This window comes from Phocoena sinus, chromosome 6, assembly GCF_008692025.1.
Source record: "Phocoena sinus isolate mPhoSin1 chromosome 6, mPhoSin1.pri, whole genome shotgun sequence".
In the NCBI taxonomy this organism is placed as follows: domain Eukaryota; kingdom Metazoa; phylum Chordata; class Mammalia; order Artiodactyla; family Phocoenidae; genus Phocoena; species Phocoena sinus.
Window position 1 is genome coordinate 83,976,123 of NC_045768.1, and position 18,548 is coordinate 83,994,670.

The window sequence follows — 18,548 nt, forward strand, 5'->3', positions numbered from 1 at the left end:
CTTTCCCACCAGACACATAACTGACAAATACATGCAAAACATCTGGCTTGTGAGAGGCCTGCCGTTAATATCCATTCCCTTCTCATTTCTCCCCTTTCCTAGTCTGTAAAGCTCATTAGTGACATGCTGCAGCCAACGGCTCGGTGGTTCCTCTAGTTCTATCAGAAACAATAATTCCACTCCGGAGAGCAAGCCAACGCCGCCACCTTCCGACCCTTTGGGGCGGACCTTGCGGATGGACACGGAGCTTCCCATCTGGTTTTCCTCGTGCGGAGGAGAGAACCGGGGGCCTGCAAGCTCAGGTGCAGCCGCTGACCCCCCGCCCTCTGCCTGCAGCTCCACACGCCTCTATTCCAATGTCCGTTCTGTCTTTGTCTTACAGTTGTTCAGCACATCAAGCGACATAACATTGTTCTGAAAAGGGAGCTAGGCGAAGGAGCCTTTGGAAAAGTTTTCCTAGCCGAATGCTATAACCTCTGTCCTGAGCAGGACAAGATCTTGGTGGCAGTGAAGGTAAGCGAACACCCCAGAACGTCTCACTATCCGTGGTCACACCCAGGTGTGGAGGTGATGCTTTATTTTATGTTATTGTAGTGGCCAATTCAGGAGCAAATTACATCTGCTGTGGTGGATGTGTTCAAATTCCTTTAGAGGAATGGACAGTGGGAAGGATATTTGGGGCGCAACCAACTGTCAGAGGTTCTGCTCAGGGACAACCTTCCAGTCTACAGGCTGTGAATGGCTCTGAGCTCCTCTTCCCGGTCAATGTGAACTGAATTCTGGATAGGGGTCAGTGAGGTCAAACAGAATCCAACCGGCTGAGTCTTGGAGACTCCACTGTCTCATCAGGTTGCTTGGTGCTCGTCCAAGCTCAGTGGGAGTTTGTCTCCTGTTCAAAGGTTCTGGAAGGGAGACTGTGGCCTTCACTTCCCCTCTCAGCCTCAGTTCTGCTGAGAACTTCTGTTATACTTACTTTGTCCCTCCCAAATGTCTCCAAGGCCCTAGGCATGATTCCATCTGGGATGGGTGACATCTCTGGTAGATCCCACCTCCCTAGGAGACACAAGATTTTACACAGAAGTCTGAAAGTCCTTCATCATAGCCATGTCTTCGTAAACTCAAAAAAGGAGACCTGTTCTTCAATAAGATAAACATTATTGAAAGGGCTAAAATTTCCACTGAGCTCTCTAAATCGCAAGAATCAACATAAATAGCACAAAAGACTTCAGCATATCTTTTACACATGGCATTGTCAAAATTACAAAAAAAACAACTCACCAAAGTATAATATATATAAAACACTTAAAATAGGCATATGTTTATAAAGTGAATTAAATGCCGAATGAATACGGATGTGGCTAATGTAATAAAATGTAACTTCTTGGCCTCACCTGATTGAGTTTGGGTTTTTATTTGTTTGTTTGTTTGGCCAAACACAGAATATCTGTACAAATGACATTTATTTACTCATTATAACCAGGACAACTTTTTAAAAATGAGACATGTATTCCATTACTGTTGTACTTAGCCTTAAAATACTTTAATATATGTGTAATGGGTAACAGAGGAGAGAAATTAAATGATTCTTGAACTTCCCCAGCCTGCAGACTAAACACAGTTTCTGTTAAAGTTCATCCAGATGAAACACTGTGTATTTGCTTTCCTTGTCATCAAAAGTAACTAAGCCGACTGGCACGGATACTCTTAGACTCTCAGCAAAGGCTCCTAAAAAGCTGCACTCTGGGGTGAATAAAGGACAGACCTTTCTAGGGATGAGCAATGTAATATCAATCAAATAAACATCATCTCTAAGATAGGTGAATGGAGGAGGGGAGTGAGACAGAGGAGAGAAGAGGGGAAGGGAGATGCTAGAGAGATGCGAGGTGAAGTGCGGTGAGTGGTGTAAAGTGAGAATCCTGAGGGGACGCTGAGGAAGCTTAATTCCTGCTGCTGCAATTGCTTCCTCTTTTCTTTCATTTACTCAAAAAGTTTGTTATTTTTTAAAGCACAAAATGTTCAGAACATTTGGCAGTGCTATATCTGCAGTGTTTGCTTTCTTCTGCTGCTATCTTTTTTCCCCCCCTTTGGAAAAATGGGACCGAAAGGTGCCTCTGTTTTTGTAGATTCATAGCCTGATGCAAGGTTAGAGCTGGAAGACACTTAGGGAACATATAAGCCTAGTCTAGCATGTGTCATAGGCAGGGAGACTGAAGGCCCTGGGGCCATGTTTCCCACTGATATTTGGAGCCCATCCAGGGAGCTAAGTCAGGCCTTCAGAAATTCACTTCATGGGGTCACAAGGTGAAATCTTTGAATGTGAGAAAATCCTGGGAGATTAGGGAAACCTAGAGGACAGTGTAGGAATAGCTGAAAGACCTCAGCCTGATAAAGAGAGAGACTCACAGAATTTCTCAGTGGGTATTGCCTTTCATTTCCGTATCACTCCTAATTCTGCTCCTGCTTCGGCGTACTTCTTGCGGTGTCCTTAAGGAGACTAACTCCATGGCGCCCTCAACTCAGACATTACATTTCCTTCCAAACTAGTGCTAAAACAGGATTTCAGGGCTCGGGCTCATCGTGCTGAAGGATCAGCCAGCATCAGCAGTGTGTAGCCAGCTGTTCTGTCCACAGCATGCTTCCCAGCACTACTGCCGGTGAGGCTTCTTTCTGGTTTAAATCCCAGTCACAGCCCTAATCCCACCCCTGACTCCGACCCAGGCCCTAGTCCCCATAAACCTCCTGGCTTTGCCAAATAAATGTTTATAAATTAACGACCCGCGATGAGCGTTTGCTCTTTAATCAACACTGCTGAAAAACGAAACAAAAACAAAACCAGGGCTTCCCTGGTGGCGCAGTGGTTGAGAGTCCACCTGCCGACGCAGGGGACACAGGTTCGTGCCCTGGTCCGGGAAGATCCCACATGCCGCGGAGCGGCTGGGCCCGTGAGCCATGGCCACTGAGCCTGTATGTCCGGAGCCTGTGCTCCGCCACAGGAGAGGCCGCAACAGTGAGAGGCCCGCGTGCCGCAACAGTGAGAGGCCCGCGTACTGCAAAAGAAAACAAAACCAAAAAAACAAGCAAATTTGTCCCTTTATCTCAAGTAGAGAGAGCAAAATATCTACAGCTTAAAAATTTATTTCAACTTCAAGGTCACACAGCTAAGAAATCTCATCTCGATGACCTTGAATGTGAACTTTTGTTGAAATTGGAGGCTTTGCTTACATTGGCCAGAATGATTTCAAGCTTCAGAGAGGAGGCCCATTTTAACTTTCTGGGATCCAGAGGCTACAGCCACGGAAGAAACAAGTCTGATTTTTCATGGGCTCCGGGATGAATTGGGTCAGAAAAACACATGAACCTTTCATAGAGCTGCCTCTCACCAGCCTGATCTGCTCACTTTTAGGCATGTGGGCCAATTGAAAGTATATTCAAAGGCTATCTAATAAGCCTGGGAGGAAAATGTCTATGGTTCCATCCTGACCACAGCAAAGGGATTTTTTTAAAGGAATGAGACAAACTGAACGTGGCCTCCAGGGCCTGCATAGCCCTTCACCTCTGAGGAATGGCTGCCAGGGCTGCTTCTCCTCCATTGGAGGCACCCAGGGATGTTTGACGGTCTTCCTGCCTGTTGCCTAGCAACCCCTGCAGCATTGATTATGCATGCTAAGAAATAGCAGCTATTGTCCTTTTTCCTTCTCTAGAAGGAACTGACTGGTTTGAAATCCGAGGTTTTTGCTTTCAGACTGACAGATGTCAGGTTCCTGTAAATTCTGGCATCGCTTGCCCCGAATGACTTAAGGTTTGAGGGATCCACAGAAGCCAGTTTAAGGTGGGAGCGATCCTAAGGCATGCGCAAGCCCCTCAAGGGCGCATGGGAGGCTGAGCACGCCTCTCCCATTAGAGTATCTGCTTGTTTGGATCCAGCCAGATTGCCCTTTTCTTGATTTTTTGGATGACCTTTGTTTTTTAGTGAAATGGATTTATCCCTTTCCACTGAATGACAACCGAAGAACCCACAGAGAGGATGAGAAGCAGAGAAACCGGTCTTTGATCAAAATGAGTTCCTTTACCTTTAAGTAACTCAATTGCCAAGGAAACACTGCATCACCATTTCCCTGCATTAGCTGTGGATGCGTTAACTAATTTTGGCTCCATCCAACCTGAATTTCAATAGCTACAATTCCTACAACCTTTCCTTGTGCTGTGAATGTGCGCTAATTTTCATTTTTTAAATACAGCCACAAGTGGGCTTTGTAGGATTCATGGCCTCTCTTCCCCCTCTCCACTAACTCAGGTGTACTTCTAGAAACAGAAAAATGGTGAACACAAGAGAGGCCTTAGGAATCATATCTATAATCCAAGTCCCATGTTTTATAAATGGCAAATCCAAGACCCAGAGAAGTTGAGTGGCTTCCTCAAAGTGTAAGTTAAAGCGAGTCAGGGATTCTGCACAGGAAGACTTGGCGAGATGCGAAATGGTGACATCTGAGTTCAGCAGGCACTTTCTTTAGCATCTAATGAAGGCCTTTTGTTTTTCATGTTTCTGAATATTTGCTTGTCAGCAACAGAGGAAATGATGCAAGCGTTTTGGCAGAGTTGACTAATACACCCTGTGGCACGTTACCATGGGCCAGCCCAAAGTAGCATCCAGCACGCCGTGACCATGCCCGTGCCTGGAGGGCCCCAGCGCAGCCTCGGGGCCACACAGCTCCCACTCACCCATCAGCTCTCAGCTAGAGTTGCTCCTTCAAGGAGACTTCCCCTTGCTGCTCCCCCGTTGAGGTCAGAGCTCCCAGTTCCACGTATTGAGGCATCTGTACTTGTCCTTTACAGCATATGTCAAGGTTGTTAATTATACATGTATTCGTGGGTATATTTAATCAATGACATGAGTGTCTGTCTTCTCCATTAGAGTGGCATATTCTTGAGGGTAGGAACCATGCCTTTTAGCACATTGCCTAATATGTAGTAGCAGGCAATAAATGCTTGTTGAATGGATGGATGGATGGATGGGTTATTGAAATAATAGCCTTTTGAAAAAGTAAATAATTGGCAGTTGGCATTTCTAGGTAAGAAATAATTTCATGAGATTATATATATATGATATAATCTAATGAGAAATCATTTTAGAAATGATTGAATCACTGTGCAGATATATAGAGCTATTATTGAAATTCTTTAGCTTAACTGATACATTTTGCCAATGAGGTCCAGGGAGGTTAAATGACCTATCCAAAATTACATGGCTTGAATGATATCACTTAATGTCAGACCTAGGACTAAAACTCCGACCTCCTCACCAGCCCCATGCCCACTGTGCACCACGTTTTCACGTACTGAATTCTACACATGCCCTAATAAACCAAACTGAGGAAATTCAACGTAGTACCACTTATCAAGTAATACAAAGGAGTGTGTAGTTGTGCTTATTTGTGTGTAATGACGAGAGAGATTTTCATGTTTTCCTGGGTAGCAATGTAATTCAAGGCAATAGGTGGAAATAAGGAAAATGATTCCGGATGAGTGCTTTGGCCTCAGGAGGATACAAGCAAAATACCTTAATCAGTTTTGATAATAAGAGCAGTATAATATTCATTGAAAACCCAACTCAAGCTGGTTTAAGTAGAAAAGGGAATGTATTTCCCAAGCTACTGGAAGACCTTGCTGCTGGTGCTCTAGCTTCAGGCACTGAAAGATCTAGGGCATCAGCAATTCTCTCTCTCTCTCTCTCTCTCTCTCTCCATCTCCTGGCTCTGCTTTCTTCTCTGCTGACTGTATTCTCTGGCAGGTTCTCCCCACACTATGCTAAAGACTCGTCAGCAGTGGCTCTGGGCTTAGATGCGGCCATCCTAGCAACCCAAAAGAGAGCTCTTCTTTCCCAACAATTATGCAAAAGTCGAAAGGCCAACTCGTATTGGCTTGTCTTGAGTTGTTTCACCAGGCCCTCCAGACAAGGGAATAGAATGTTCTGGTTATCTAGGCCTGGGTCACATGCATATCCTTGCAAATGGAAGATGAGGTCAGCTCTAACCACACACGTGGACCAAATGTAAGGAGGCATTGGTTCTCTGAAAGAATATTAGAGATGCTAAACAAAAAGACAGGGGAAAGAGATCTGACAGGAAAAACTGAAAGATGAGTGACTCAAATAGGACCTGCAGGACCACTGGGCCTCACTGTGAATGAAGCAGCTGGGATCCAGAAGCTCACCAGGATCTGAGCTGGCCCTTAGGACGGTCCCTTTGTTATCCTCGCAGGAGGCACCAGGGCTCTCCTCCAGGCTTCCCTGCTGGTGTGGCGCAGCTGTCTCTCCCCTCCACTATTCCCTAGCATTGGGCTGCTGCCTCCTGCCCGCTGCTGCTCCCACGGTCTCTATTCCTCACCTTCAGATTCCTTAAGAAGGAAATGCCATGCAACCAGTTACTCCAGTCAGTGTTCCTGCCGGGCAGCTGCCTGAGGTCCAAGCATCCAAGGTGGTCATGTGACACAGGCGAGGCCACTTATGGGCCAGAAGCAACTAGAGCCAGTTGTCTCAGAATATGTGTAAGGGCAGTAGAAGAGCTCGAAAAAGACAGCTTATCCTTCAGTTCTGGAACAGGGAAACAATTTGTAAATGAGAAAGAGCATCAAGAGTTCATCCATTCAAGTGCTTTCCCCAGGCAAGTTTATTTTTAAGGCAGATGGCTATTTTCTTTCTCCTCTCCTCCCTCCCTTCCTTCCCTCCTCCCTTCCTTCCTTCCCCCTCCCTCCCTTCCTTCCCTCCTTCCTTCCTCCCTCCCTCCCTCCCTCCCTTCCTTCCTCCCTCCCTTCCTCCCTCCCTTCCTTCCTCTCTCCCTCCCTTCCTTCCTCCCTTCCTCCCTCCCTTCCTTCCTCTCTCCCTCCCTTCCTTCCTCCCTTCCTCCCTCCCTCCCTTCCTTCCTCCCTCCTTCCCTTCCTTCCTCCCTCCCTCCCTCCTTCCTTCCTTCCTCCCTTCCTCCCCCCCTCCCTCCCTCCCTCCCTTCCTTCCTCCTCCCTCCCTTCCTTCCTTCCTCCCTCCCTCCCTCCCTCCCTTCCTTCCTCTCTCTCTCCCTTCCTTCCCTCCTTCCTTCCTCCCTCCCTCCTTCCCTTCCTTCCTCCCTCCCTCCCTCCTTCCCTTCCTTCCTCCCTCCCTCCCTCCTTCCTTCCTTCCTTCCTTCCTCCTCCCTTCCTTCCTCCCTCCCTCCCTCCCTCCTTCCTTCCTTCCTTCCTTCCTTCCTCCTCCCTTCCTTCCTCCCTCCCTTCCTTCCTTCCTTCTTTCCTTCCTTCCTTCCTTCTTTCCTTCCTTCCTTCCTTCCTCCCTTCCTTCCCCCCTCCCTCCCTCCCTTCCTTCCTTTCCTTCCTTCTTTTTATTTTCTACTGATAGTTGTCACATCAGTCCTCACATCTTGATTAACTGTGAAGCCTCTCAACCATTCCTTCCTCCTCCCATGTCCCCCTCCATTTCTCCATTTCAATTGGTGTGTGAAATCCCTGTTCCCACAAAATAGAAATTGATGATGACAAGGTTAGTGTATTTAAGAGAACATTGGTCAGTGTTGCCCTAAAAAAATTGATTGTATTCCTTAACAGAATATAATGTTGCAGAAAGTACTATCAATTCCATCTTTACAAGTTTCTGGGAACAGAAATGGTAGAACTTTTAACAGTGGCTTGTTAAAAGGCTTAATCATCTTTATGGTCCAGGCATTTCTTAATAGATTTCTATGTCCTTTAGTGGAAGTTCATTCTTCCCTGGCGCATGTATGAGTGCATGTGCTTGTGTGTGTGTGTGTGTGTGTGTGTGTGTGTGTGTGTACGTACACACCCACATGTGCTGTAGGATGGACAGTAACATTTTCCGTGTCAGAATCCCTCTTGTACTTGTCACGGCGGGCCCCCATTATTAAGTTTCTCCATCAATGTCCCTTTCCCAGTAACTTCAACTTTTAACCTTTGATGTGAGATCTGTTTTTTGTCTTGTTAATTTGTCCTGTGAACCCTTTTTTTCTGGCTTTTCTCCAACTTATCCACATCTTTTCAGAAATGCTGAAAACAAGCAGTGCGTTTCACTCTAATGAGGTCTCATCTGATACAAAACATATCTGGAGTATTCATTTCACTCCTCTGTATCTCTAGAACATGTACATTGTGATAGATGGGCTGCTTTTTAATTGACTTTAACATGACAGCAGAACTCGTAATCGAGTCATGGTCTACTGTGATCTACCAGCTCCTTTCTATCTAGTGGAATTGTCTCAGTCAATTGTATGCTAGTATATTTAAAGCCTGTAAATATCTTGCAGTTGTCCATGTCAGAGGCCAACTTCTGATTCACTCTTTTGAGTCAATATTTCTCTAAGATGACAGTTGCTATGAATTAGTTTCCCATCTTTCAAAGATTTAGCATTTGTAATATGCAACTTGATGTAATATACACGCACAAGCCATCAATTTTATCCCCCAAGTTATTGCAAGTATTTTAAAGTATATGAATTAGAAATTAACCTCATGTTTCCCATTGGATGGTTGGCTTGTTAGATTTGGAACCATGAGAGCACCATTGTGAAAATAAACATAGCAGCAGTCAACACCCTGGCTATGAATCTTGTATTTGATGCTGGCACTTGGTATAAAATTAAAGTCCTTGCAAAGGCCAGTTACATATGATTGGCTGGCCTTTGCCGTCAATCATATGTAAGTGCAAAGTTACACAGAGTGTTGGTTTCTAGTACAGCGAGCACTATCTGAGTGTGTGTGTGATCATTACTGTTTTTATACAGTCATCTAATTAGCTTTTACATTTGTAGGAATGTTGGGGAGACAGCTACTACACTCTTCCTAGTTTCTAAGATTTTATTTCTATCAAGCTCTTTCTATCTCTGAATTTATTACAATATACTCCTCAAAAGTTCACTTTTGTAAGCATTGGTTAGAAGCTTCCTCTACTTTTCTTTAGAGAAGACCCTGTAAGTTAGAAGAATCACATAGCCTCGTGACTGTGGCTTACCCTAAGTACTTGAATAATCATTGCCTCTAAGGACCTTATAGGGAGGGTGTCTGCCTTAACTCTATTTCAGTTTAGCATTGTTTTCCAACATTCCCAAGAAGTAGGTTGGCCCATTAACAGCTTACTAAGGTGACTTTTATAGAACAGGTCTGTCCAATAGAAGTATAACGTGGACCACAAAAGCAAGCCACATTTCTGTTTTAAAATTTCCTAGTCTACATGTTAAAAAGTAAAAAGAAACAGATGAAACTCATTGTGTTGATGTGTTTTATTTAATTCAACCTATCTAAAATATCATCACTTCAATATACTATTAATCTAAAAATATTAATGAGGTATTTCATGCATACCAAGTTTTCAGAATCTGAAATCTGTATTTTACACACATCTCAGTTTGGACCGTATTTCAGATGATCACTAACCACACGTGGCTATTGGCTACCATATTGGACGGTGCAGGTCTAGAAATATCAGAAGAGTAAACAGTCTCCATTAGCAACAGATCTTGACCCAGAAGAGCTTAGGCATGTGGACAAACATTCTAATGCATCTTGGTTGCCTCGTAGGAGGGTTCACTCATTTCTGTCTCTGCTTTAAGCACAGTGGTGTGCATTGGGCATTGTGAGGTTTTGCCAGAATAATCTTTTCTTTTTTTTCTCTTTCACCTTAACTCTGTTGCTATGCTCTCTAAAAAGTATAGGAGAAGAATATGACATCAGTATTTTAAAAAGGACACAATCTTCGTGTTACCTTGTGCCTCCAAAACCACCTAAACTTTGAAATGCACCATCATTTGTCATGGCTCACAACATCCAATCACACCAATGATTTCAAATAAGTGATCTTGCCTCCCCTACTGGCTTCCCATTAGCCTTAATATTCTGCAGAAGCATTTCAGACGAATGTTAAGCTTCCTTTTGTTTTTATTTTCTTACTTCTATTTTACTTTCACTAGTTTCTCAGTTCTGTGCTTGACTTTATGTCATGCTAATCCACTCTTCCAACTCTGACTCAGTGTGTACTCCAGACGGCAGCTCGCTGCAGCTCAGGATAAGACCTCTCCCTTGAGAATGTCTTCAGAAAGGATGGCATCTTTTAGAGTGTCAGGAAATTCACCAGGAATAAGAAGAAATGAAGCTACAAAGCAGGCACTAGGAATAAGAAAATAGCAATGCTCAGTGATGGGGCAAATATGCCTGTCAAAATGAAACTTCAGTGGAGGGGGTTGTCAGTGAGGGAAGCTGCCGCCTCATGTCCATTGCCAAGGGACACAATCAGCCATGGTGCTAAAACAGAGATGAATTCTATAAATAGGGTTGATAGCGGGATTTTTCCAGCTTCTGATTGCTGTCTGGCTGTGGTTCCACCCTTAGAAAAATTCTGTCCTTCGAGTGCCAAATTCAGAAGATGATTTTGCCCAACTCGTTACCGCCATATTTTCTGAATCTCTTAAAATAGAATTGGATTATAATTTAGAAAAAGAACTTGACATGTAAAAATGGATGGGCACATAGGATGAGGCCAGGTTTGTGAAATGCATTTGTCCCATGAATAGTGAAATCTCCTCTCTTAAATTAAAAAATGTTACTGAAGCACAGTTTTTAACGTTGCACTAAGAGCGGAGTCTCTTCCCTTAGGATTTTGCTTTGAGGAAATGGAAATATGAAATGCTTGTTAAGTCTTTCAGTTTGGTGCCTCCCCAGTGAAAATCCTATCTTCTTTCCCACTATACCCCACTGTCTGACATCCCCCCACCTCTTTCTCTAACACGCACACACACAGACACACACAAAATTTAGCATTCTTGAATCAACACTACATAGCTGAAACTTGAGAAGAAAATTTACATGCAGAATTTGTCCGTGCTTTGTGAAAATGACCTGAAAGTTTCATTTGCCTTCTCCAACACACGGTTAAAGATGGACCAAGGCCATAGAAATAAGCTATCTCAGCGACTCAGAGAAGCTCCTGCATAAAAAGACTGGATCTCTGAGAAAACTCTGCAGGCTTCAAGGGATGTCAGGAGGGAACCAGTGGCAGACTCAGGGGCACTTTCATGCCTTGGGCTGGCCCCCTGCCTTATCCATGCACCTTCTGGCCTTCTTGGATCCTAGCATGAGCAAATTGAGTGCAACTTGGTTAGAGTTTCAAATTCAAATCTCCCAAATATCTGTCTGTACCAGGGAGCCTGGGAGGCATCTCAACTTAGTCTATCTCATCCAGTCCTCCCAGGGACCCTGTGAAGTAGATGATATTGTTACCCTCACCCTACAGAGGAGAAAACCAGAGTTCAGAGAGGTCCAGAGCAGAGCCAAAGTCTGTGTTCTTTCAGTCAAAGGCAGATCCTCACACTATGGCACCCAAAGGGGAGGAGTTCTAGCTTCTCATCAAAAGGTCCAGGTTTAAACCCTGGCTCATTGCACAAATAAATCTTGAATACCTGCCACGCGCCTGGTGCCGTGCCCAATGCCGGCAGTGTAGAGGTGGAAGGCACGGTCCCTGGGTCAAGAAGCTCACCATATACACCAGAGATAAGCAAATAAACATGCAGTGAGAATGTACTGTGGCTGGCAATATGATAGAGGTGGGTACGAGGTGTACCTGGTACAACCTAGCCTGGGAGGCCAGGCCGTGGGGATGTGACAATGATGAGGGGGTCAGCGAACGTTTCTCAAAAAGGTGATGGCCAAGCCCAGTCTTGGAGGACTGCTAGGTGTTAGCCAGGTGTATTCGTTCTTATGGCTGCTATAACAAACTACTACAAACTCAGTGGCCTAAACAACGCAAATTGTTTCTCTCACAGTTCTGGAGGCAGAAGTCTGAAATCGGTTTACTTAGTTAAAGTCAAGATGTCCTGGCTCCTTCTGGAGGGCCTAGGGTAGAATTTGTTTTCTTGCCTTTTCCAGCCTTTAGAGATGCCCACATTCCTTGGCTCATGGCCTCTTCTTCCTTCTTCAAAGCCAGCAGCACAGCATCTTCTCTCCTCTCTGACCTCTGCTTCTATCCTAATACCTTTCTCTTCCCCCTCCTGCCGGTGTCTTAGAAGGACCCTTGTTTATGATGACACTGGGGCCCACTCAAATAATCCAGGCTCATTTCCCCATATCAAGATCCTTAATCATATCTGCAAAGCCCGTCTTACTCCCTGGTGGCGCAGTGGTTAAGAATCTGCCTGCCAACGCAGGGGATGCGGGTTCGAGCCCTGGTCCGGGAAGATCCCACATGCCGAGGAGCAATTAAGCCCGTGTGCCATGGCTGCTGATCCTGCGCTCTAGAGCCTGTGAGCCACAACTACTGAAGCCTGTGTGCCTAGAACCCGTGCTCCACAGCAAGAGAAGCCACTGCAATGAGAAGCCCGCGCACCGCAAGGAAGAGTAGCCCCCGCTCTCCACAACTGGAGAAAGCCTGCGCGCAGCAACAAAGACCCAACGTGGCCAATAAATAAATAAATTTATTAAAAAGTCCCTTTTGGGGCTTCCCTGGTGGCGCAGTGGTTGAGAGTCCGCCTGCCGATGCAGGGGACACGGGTTCGTGCCCCGGTCCGGGAAGATCTTACATGCCGCGGAGCGGCTGGGCCCGTGAGCCATGGCCGCTGAGCCTGCGCGTCCAGAGCCTGAGCTCCGCAACGGGAGAGGCCACAACAGTGAGAGGCCTGCGTACCGCAAAAAAAAAAAAAAAAAAAAAGTCCCTTTTGCCATATAAGGTAACATTCATAAGTTACAGGGATTAGGATGCGGATACCTTTGGGGCGGGGCATTATTCAACCTCCAACACCAGTGACCCTGACCAAGTCAGCATCCCAGGCAGAGGGATGAACACGGGCAGGGGCAGGGGGGCATGGCCCGTGTCATTTGGGCAGCTGCAGACATTTCAGAAGGTGGAAGTATAAGTTTCAAGACAGGCATGTCAAGAGATCAAGCTGTACAGAGATGCAGCGGAGCCGGTTCATTCAGGCGTTGTGTTTGGAGCTTGAATTATCATGGTGATGTATCACCCTATTTGCTCATGAATGTCTGAGGCCCCTGTCTGGGTCATTGTCTTCTTGATGCCACCGCAGCTCTGGTCAGTGACTGACACAGGACAGGAGCTCCGCATGTGTGCGTGGCACCCACAAATGCCAGCTGTGCCCTGCTGTGACACCGTGGTGGGTGAGCAGAGAACTAGAGGCACCAGAGGCCAGCTGGCATGCTCCTGGGCATTGTCTTTGTGGCAGCATGACTGGCCTTCTTGAGCTCACTGGCAAGGGTGTTTCCTGAGCCAGCAGTGTGTGTGGGCACACGTTGGGGAAGGCTTTTTGGAGAGCTTACATAATAAAGACTGGCAAAGTGATCATTGTTGAAGCTGGAAGATGGGTACATGAGGGGTCATTATGATCTTCTCTCTACTGAATATTTCCATAATATAAAGCTTTACAAAGTTTATATGAGCAGAGGCGAGGTGTGCAGAGCAGCCTAGAAAGTACAACCAGCCCCCAAATGGGAGAGATGTCCGAGGTAGTAATTGGGACCAGGGTTAAAAAGGATGAAGGTGATAAAAAGTTAATGTCTGCACCTTGCACCCATCAGAATGGCCATCATCAGGAAGTCTACAAATAATAAATGCTGGAGAGGACGTGGAGAAAAGGGAACCCTTCACATTGTTGGTGGGAATGTAAACTGGTACAGCCGTTATGGAGAACAGTATGGAGGTTCCTTAAAAAATGAAAAATAGATTTACTGTATGATCCTGCAATCCCACTCCTAGGCATATATCTGGAAAAGAAGAAAACTCTAATTCTAAAAGACACATGCACTCCAGTGTTCACAGCAGCACTATTTACAATAACCAAGACATGGAAGCAACCTAAATGTCCATTGACAGATGAATGGGTAAAGAAGATGTGGTACGTATGTACAATGGAATATTACTCAGCCCTTTAAAAGGACGAAGTAATGCCATTCGCAGCAATATGGATGGACCTAGAGATTATCATACTAAGTGAAGCGAGAAAGACAAATATTTGTGGAATCTAAAAAATGATACAAATGAACTTATTTACAAAACAGAAATAGACTCACAGACATAGAAAACAAACTTATGGTTACCAAACGGGAAAGGGGGGGGGATGGATAAATTGGGAACTTGGGTTTAACAGATAACAGATACACACTACTATATATAAAATAGATAAACAAGGACCTACTGTATAGCACAGGGAACTATATTCAATATCTTGTGAAAAGTTCATGTCTGTCACTTAATGAAAGAACATCTATGTAAATCCTTCATAAACTAAACCTTTGCGTACCCAGAAGGAACTTTTCCTCAGTTATTCATACAAACATTATTTCCTCAGGAATTAGGCTAGTTTTTCAATCTTCTGGGTGATACATGAGATGAATGTCCTTCCCATCCAGGAACCTCAAAGCCCCCTAAAGGAATTCCTCTCAACGCAGCTTCCCTCTCACGCCCTCAGTCTAAGCTGTGTTGGTTTTCTCCCCTCTGCCCCTTGTACCCAGACGCTGAAGGATGCCAGCGACAATGCACGCAAGGACTTCCACCGCGAGGCTGAGCTGCTGACCAACCTCCAGCACGAGCACATCGTCAAGTTCTATGGCGTCTGCGTGGAGGGTGACCCGCTCATCATGGTCTTTGAGTACATGAAGCACGGGGACCTCAACAAGTTCCTCAGGTATGGGGGGCACCGGGGGCCACGTGGGAGGTGGGCTCTAGACAGCCTGGGGGTGAGGAGAGGGGGCTTCCTGGGAAGGACCAAGGGGCCCTTGGACCTTTCTCTGGAACAGCCTGTCCTGGTGACAACATCAATGCCTACTACAGAGAAAGAACCTGAGGCCACTGCATTGCTCCTTTTCCTGAATCAACAAACTCTACATAATGTGATACTAACGATTCCACTCCATTTCACCTGTGTTCATTGAGCGTTGCTTCATTAAATGGTACATGACATGGGCATTTGAGATGGGCCCTAGGCTCTGTAGGAGTTTGCCAGGTGGATAAGGGAAGAATGTTATTCGGGCGAAGGGAACAGGAAGAGTTCAGGCACCCAGGTGTCACAGGGAAAGGTCTGGTCTGGTGAGAGTGGAGAGTCTGGAGACGCCAAACAACACAAGAAACCAGGGCAAGGGGAGGTGGAAAAGGAGGTAGGAGGGGTCACGGCTGGAAAGGTGAGCATTTGGACTTTACTCTGAGGACAGAAAGAAGAACCAGGAAGTCAGTCGGTCAGAGGATCGAGTGCAAAGAACAGAATCGAAAGAGCAAAACATCTAGGAGGAAGGAGGTAAAACGACATTGGACAGGACCATTGAAGACTGAGGATTGGGGCCCTTACTGAGTCCTGGAGGTCAGAAAAAGATGGTCAGCTTCGACACGAGGGGTTTTGTGACCAGCGGGGAAAACTGGAAGGCAGCAAAGCGAGGAAAGGGAAAATGTCGAGGATAAAAGGGAGTCGTTGGGTTGTTAAATAGCGTTGTAACTTGGATTTCTAGCATGGGCCTAATTGGGTTTTGGTTCAGCAGTGGGTTCTCAGGAAGTCCCTTCCTTGGGGTGATGGGTGCGGGGGCCCGCGAGGGGCCTCGGGATAGAGCAAGTGAGAGACGGTTTCGAGTGTGCATAACCGGGGATGGGGTGCGCAGGTGGGCGGCGCTGCTTTGAAACAGTGAGGACAACGGTGCAAAGTAAAAGGGATCGCAGGGCAGCGTCTCTCGAGGAGATAGTAATGATCCGGGCAGCATGTTCAGCTGGAGTTGAATCTCAGCTCTGGCAAGTCTCTTAGCTGAATGACCTTGGGCAAGTCTCTTAGCTGTTGTGATGATAATATTGAGCCAGCAGGGTAGGCAGGAGGGCTGAATTAGAATAAATAGAAAGCTCGTAGCATAGGAGCAAGTAGGAAGTTTTCAACAAGCAGAAGCTTGAATTCTGCTAGTAGTGATTTCTAGTTATACACCAGCTGAGAGAAATCAAAAGGAGGGCTGAGTTTGATGAGAGAGACAGAGGAAGCTGGTGGTCACCCTGCTGGAGCCCATAGGGAGTGTTCTCATCCTGTATCTACCAGGGGAGAGAAGAAATGTGCTGATCCAGACCCTCCTTGGTGAAGGAGAACAAGCGATGCTTTCATGTGCATTAACCAGAGGCACGATGGAAGCCGCACATTTATGATCTCGAACAATGGAAAGAGTAAGAGGTCCCAACAGTGAGGGCTGTGAGACCCGGGTTCTCCCTCCTATTCAGCATCAGATGCTTGGGTCCCTTGGGTGGGTCCCCAGCCACAGCACCTCAGCCACCAGAACTCTCAGGTGGGTCTGAGTTAGGTACTCTTAAAGTCACATCTGGCTCTAGCACACTGTTTTCTTTACAATATAACTAATCTTTGAAAGATTAGTATAATTTAGGAGAAATAAGAAAGATGTTCCTCACTGGCCTCAGTTTCCTCACCTGTAAAATGGGTGTGATAACACCCATTTCAAGGCCTAGTGTCAGGACTCTTGTGATGGCAGGTAATCAATAGATGTTGTCCCCACAACCCTTCTTCTCTGACACATTTTCCTCTTTATTTTGGCTGAGGCATCCATAATCCCGGGGAAGTGATGCCTTTTGCGTTACAGCAGCACCTAGACTGCTCTGTCCTCCTCTAGCTTCTACGGGCACTGAAGAGAGCTTTCCACAGAAATCGGCACCAGTAGCTTCATGCAGCCCCTGGAAGGTTCAGGAACTGTACAGTTTAAGGAATAAGTCAATTGCTGAGACAACAGTGGAAGGGTAAGAGAGTACTGCTGTGTTTAGAAATGTCATCCCATGGTTTGTACAGTCTGGATCATTTTGACCATCCCTAGCCTCGTGAATACATGTGCACGGGTGATAGGGGAGAGGATGATGGGAGCTTTTGCACATTATCTTGACAGATCTAATGGGAAAGGAAGAAAAGAAGCTGAATTTGGTTGAGGTCTGCTGCTTATAGAGCTAATTTCCTTTGTTCCCATGTTTTAGGATATGTCCCTAACTTAAAATGGTACTTTTCAAAAACTGTAGCATAATAAATTCAAATGTACTCACCTGGATGCAGTTAAATGCCTCTGTGAGCTCAGACTCTGTGTGTGTGTGTGTGTGTGTGTGTGTGTTGATTCTTTCAGTTCCATCCCTTGCTCTCCTTCCTGCCTTCCAGAAGGAGCAGGCACCTAATTCTCCCTTGGCAGCTTGCACAGGGCATGGAACTGCTGAAAACCTCCTGTGCTCCATTTCAGAATCTGCTGAACTCTGGGAACAAGAGCTTTTCCATGCCAAGAATCAGGTTCTCAGGTCCAAGGATGTGCTGTGAACTAGTCTGTCCTCTACTTCTGGAAGGGAAGCCAGCCCTTACACTGCCATGCATGTGTCCCCAAATGTCATTGGAACTGCCCTATAAAGACAGCTGTCTACAATTACCCTCCCACCCTTTTTATTCATCCAAAAGCCATACATTGAGAACCAACATGACCAGGCCCTATGCTAGGTTGACTGGGAGATGAGCAGTCAAACATTTTCCTTGCTTTCAAGGAGATGACAATTTGTCCCCTTAGAATTCTCCTGAATTCCCTTCCAATGAGGGGAAGATAGAGACAGCTTTTTTTTCCCAAGAAATAACAGCTATTTATCAGGAATTCCCTGGTGGTCCAGTAGTTAGGTAGGATTCAGCGCTTTCACTGCCGGGGCCAGGTTTGATCCCTGGTCAGGGAACTAAGGTCCTGCAAGCTGCGTGGCAAGCTATTTATTTATTGAGCCTTTCTAAGCATTGTAAATGTTTTAAATGTATCAACATAGTAAGCTATTATTACCATCATTTCCATATTACAGTTGAAGAAAGTGAGTCAAGCAGCTAGTAAGTGACAGAGTTGAGATTCAAACCCATAGCCAGGGCTGCAAAACCCATAGTCTTAACCATGTCAGTACTTCCTCTTGAAGGCCATTAAAAGACCAGAAGGAAAGCAGTGTCCTGTAGAATTCTGGAGCCAGAGAAGTGTGGCTAAGTGCTGCCGTCCCCCTCATTGGGAGGCAACAGGCCCAACAAGGCAGGGTGGGCAGCCTCCCTCGTCAGAATCCCGCTGAAGCTACTACCTGCTCCCCGAGCCAAGGCACCGGTGGTGCTTTCCCCTCTTAAGGTGTGTTCTCCTGGAAGAGGTGAAATACGTTTTTATTTCCAAGAGCTGAGGGGTAACCTGTGGAGTGAAGCAAAGTGAAGCAAAGCAACATTGTTTATACTCCTCTTAACTTTTTTAGAAGACTTGCCTGCCCTGTTTTTACAGCAGGACTTTCTGCCCAAGCAAAACATTCAAAGGCTTCTTCTATTAAAATGAGCCTTGTTCAAATACCCAGAAGCAAGCAGGAGCAACGGCTGGTTAAAAATGCAGGAGCCTGCCCCAACCCACAGGGAAGGAGGTGGAGTGCAGAGGGCCCTGGAGGGCACCAGCTCTCCGGTGCCGCAGAGTGGAAAGCTGGCAGATGGGGGCTTTGCACAGAGGTGGCCTTTTGTGCTCGGCCTCTAACGTTTCCTCTTTCCTGGAGTCTTTGCAAT

The 18,548-nt window shown here is 46.0% G+C and overlaps 1 protein-coding gene across 1 annotated transcript in view; it reads left to right on the forward strand.

The window, feature by feature from the left end:
• The window catches only part of NTRK2 (neurotrophic receptor tyrosine kinase 2), a 383,752-nt gene that overhangs the window by 293,142 nt on the left and 72,062 nt on the right, over positions 1–18,548 (forward strand). The window contains 2 exon segments of the mRNA XM_032634641.1: positions 383–513; positions 14,503–14,675. Coding sequence (XP_032490532.1) covers positions 383–513; positions 14,503–14,675 — 304 coding nt within the window.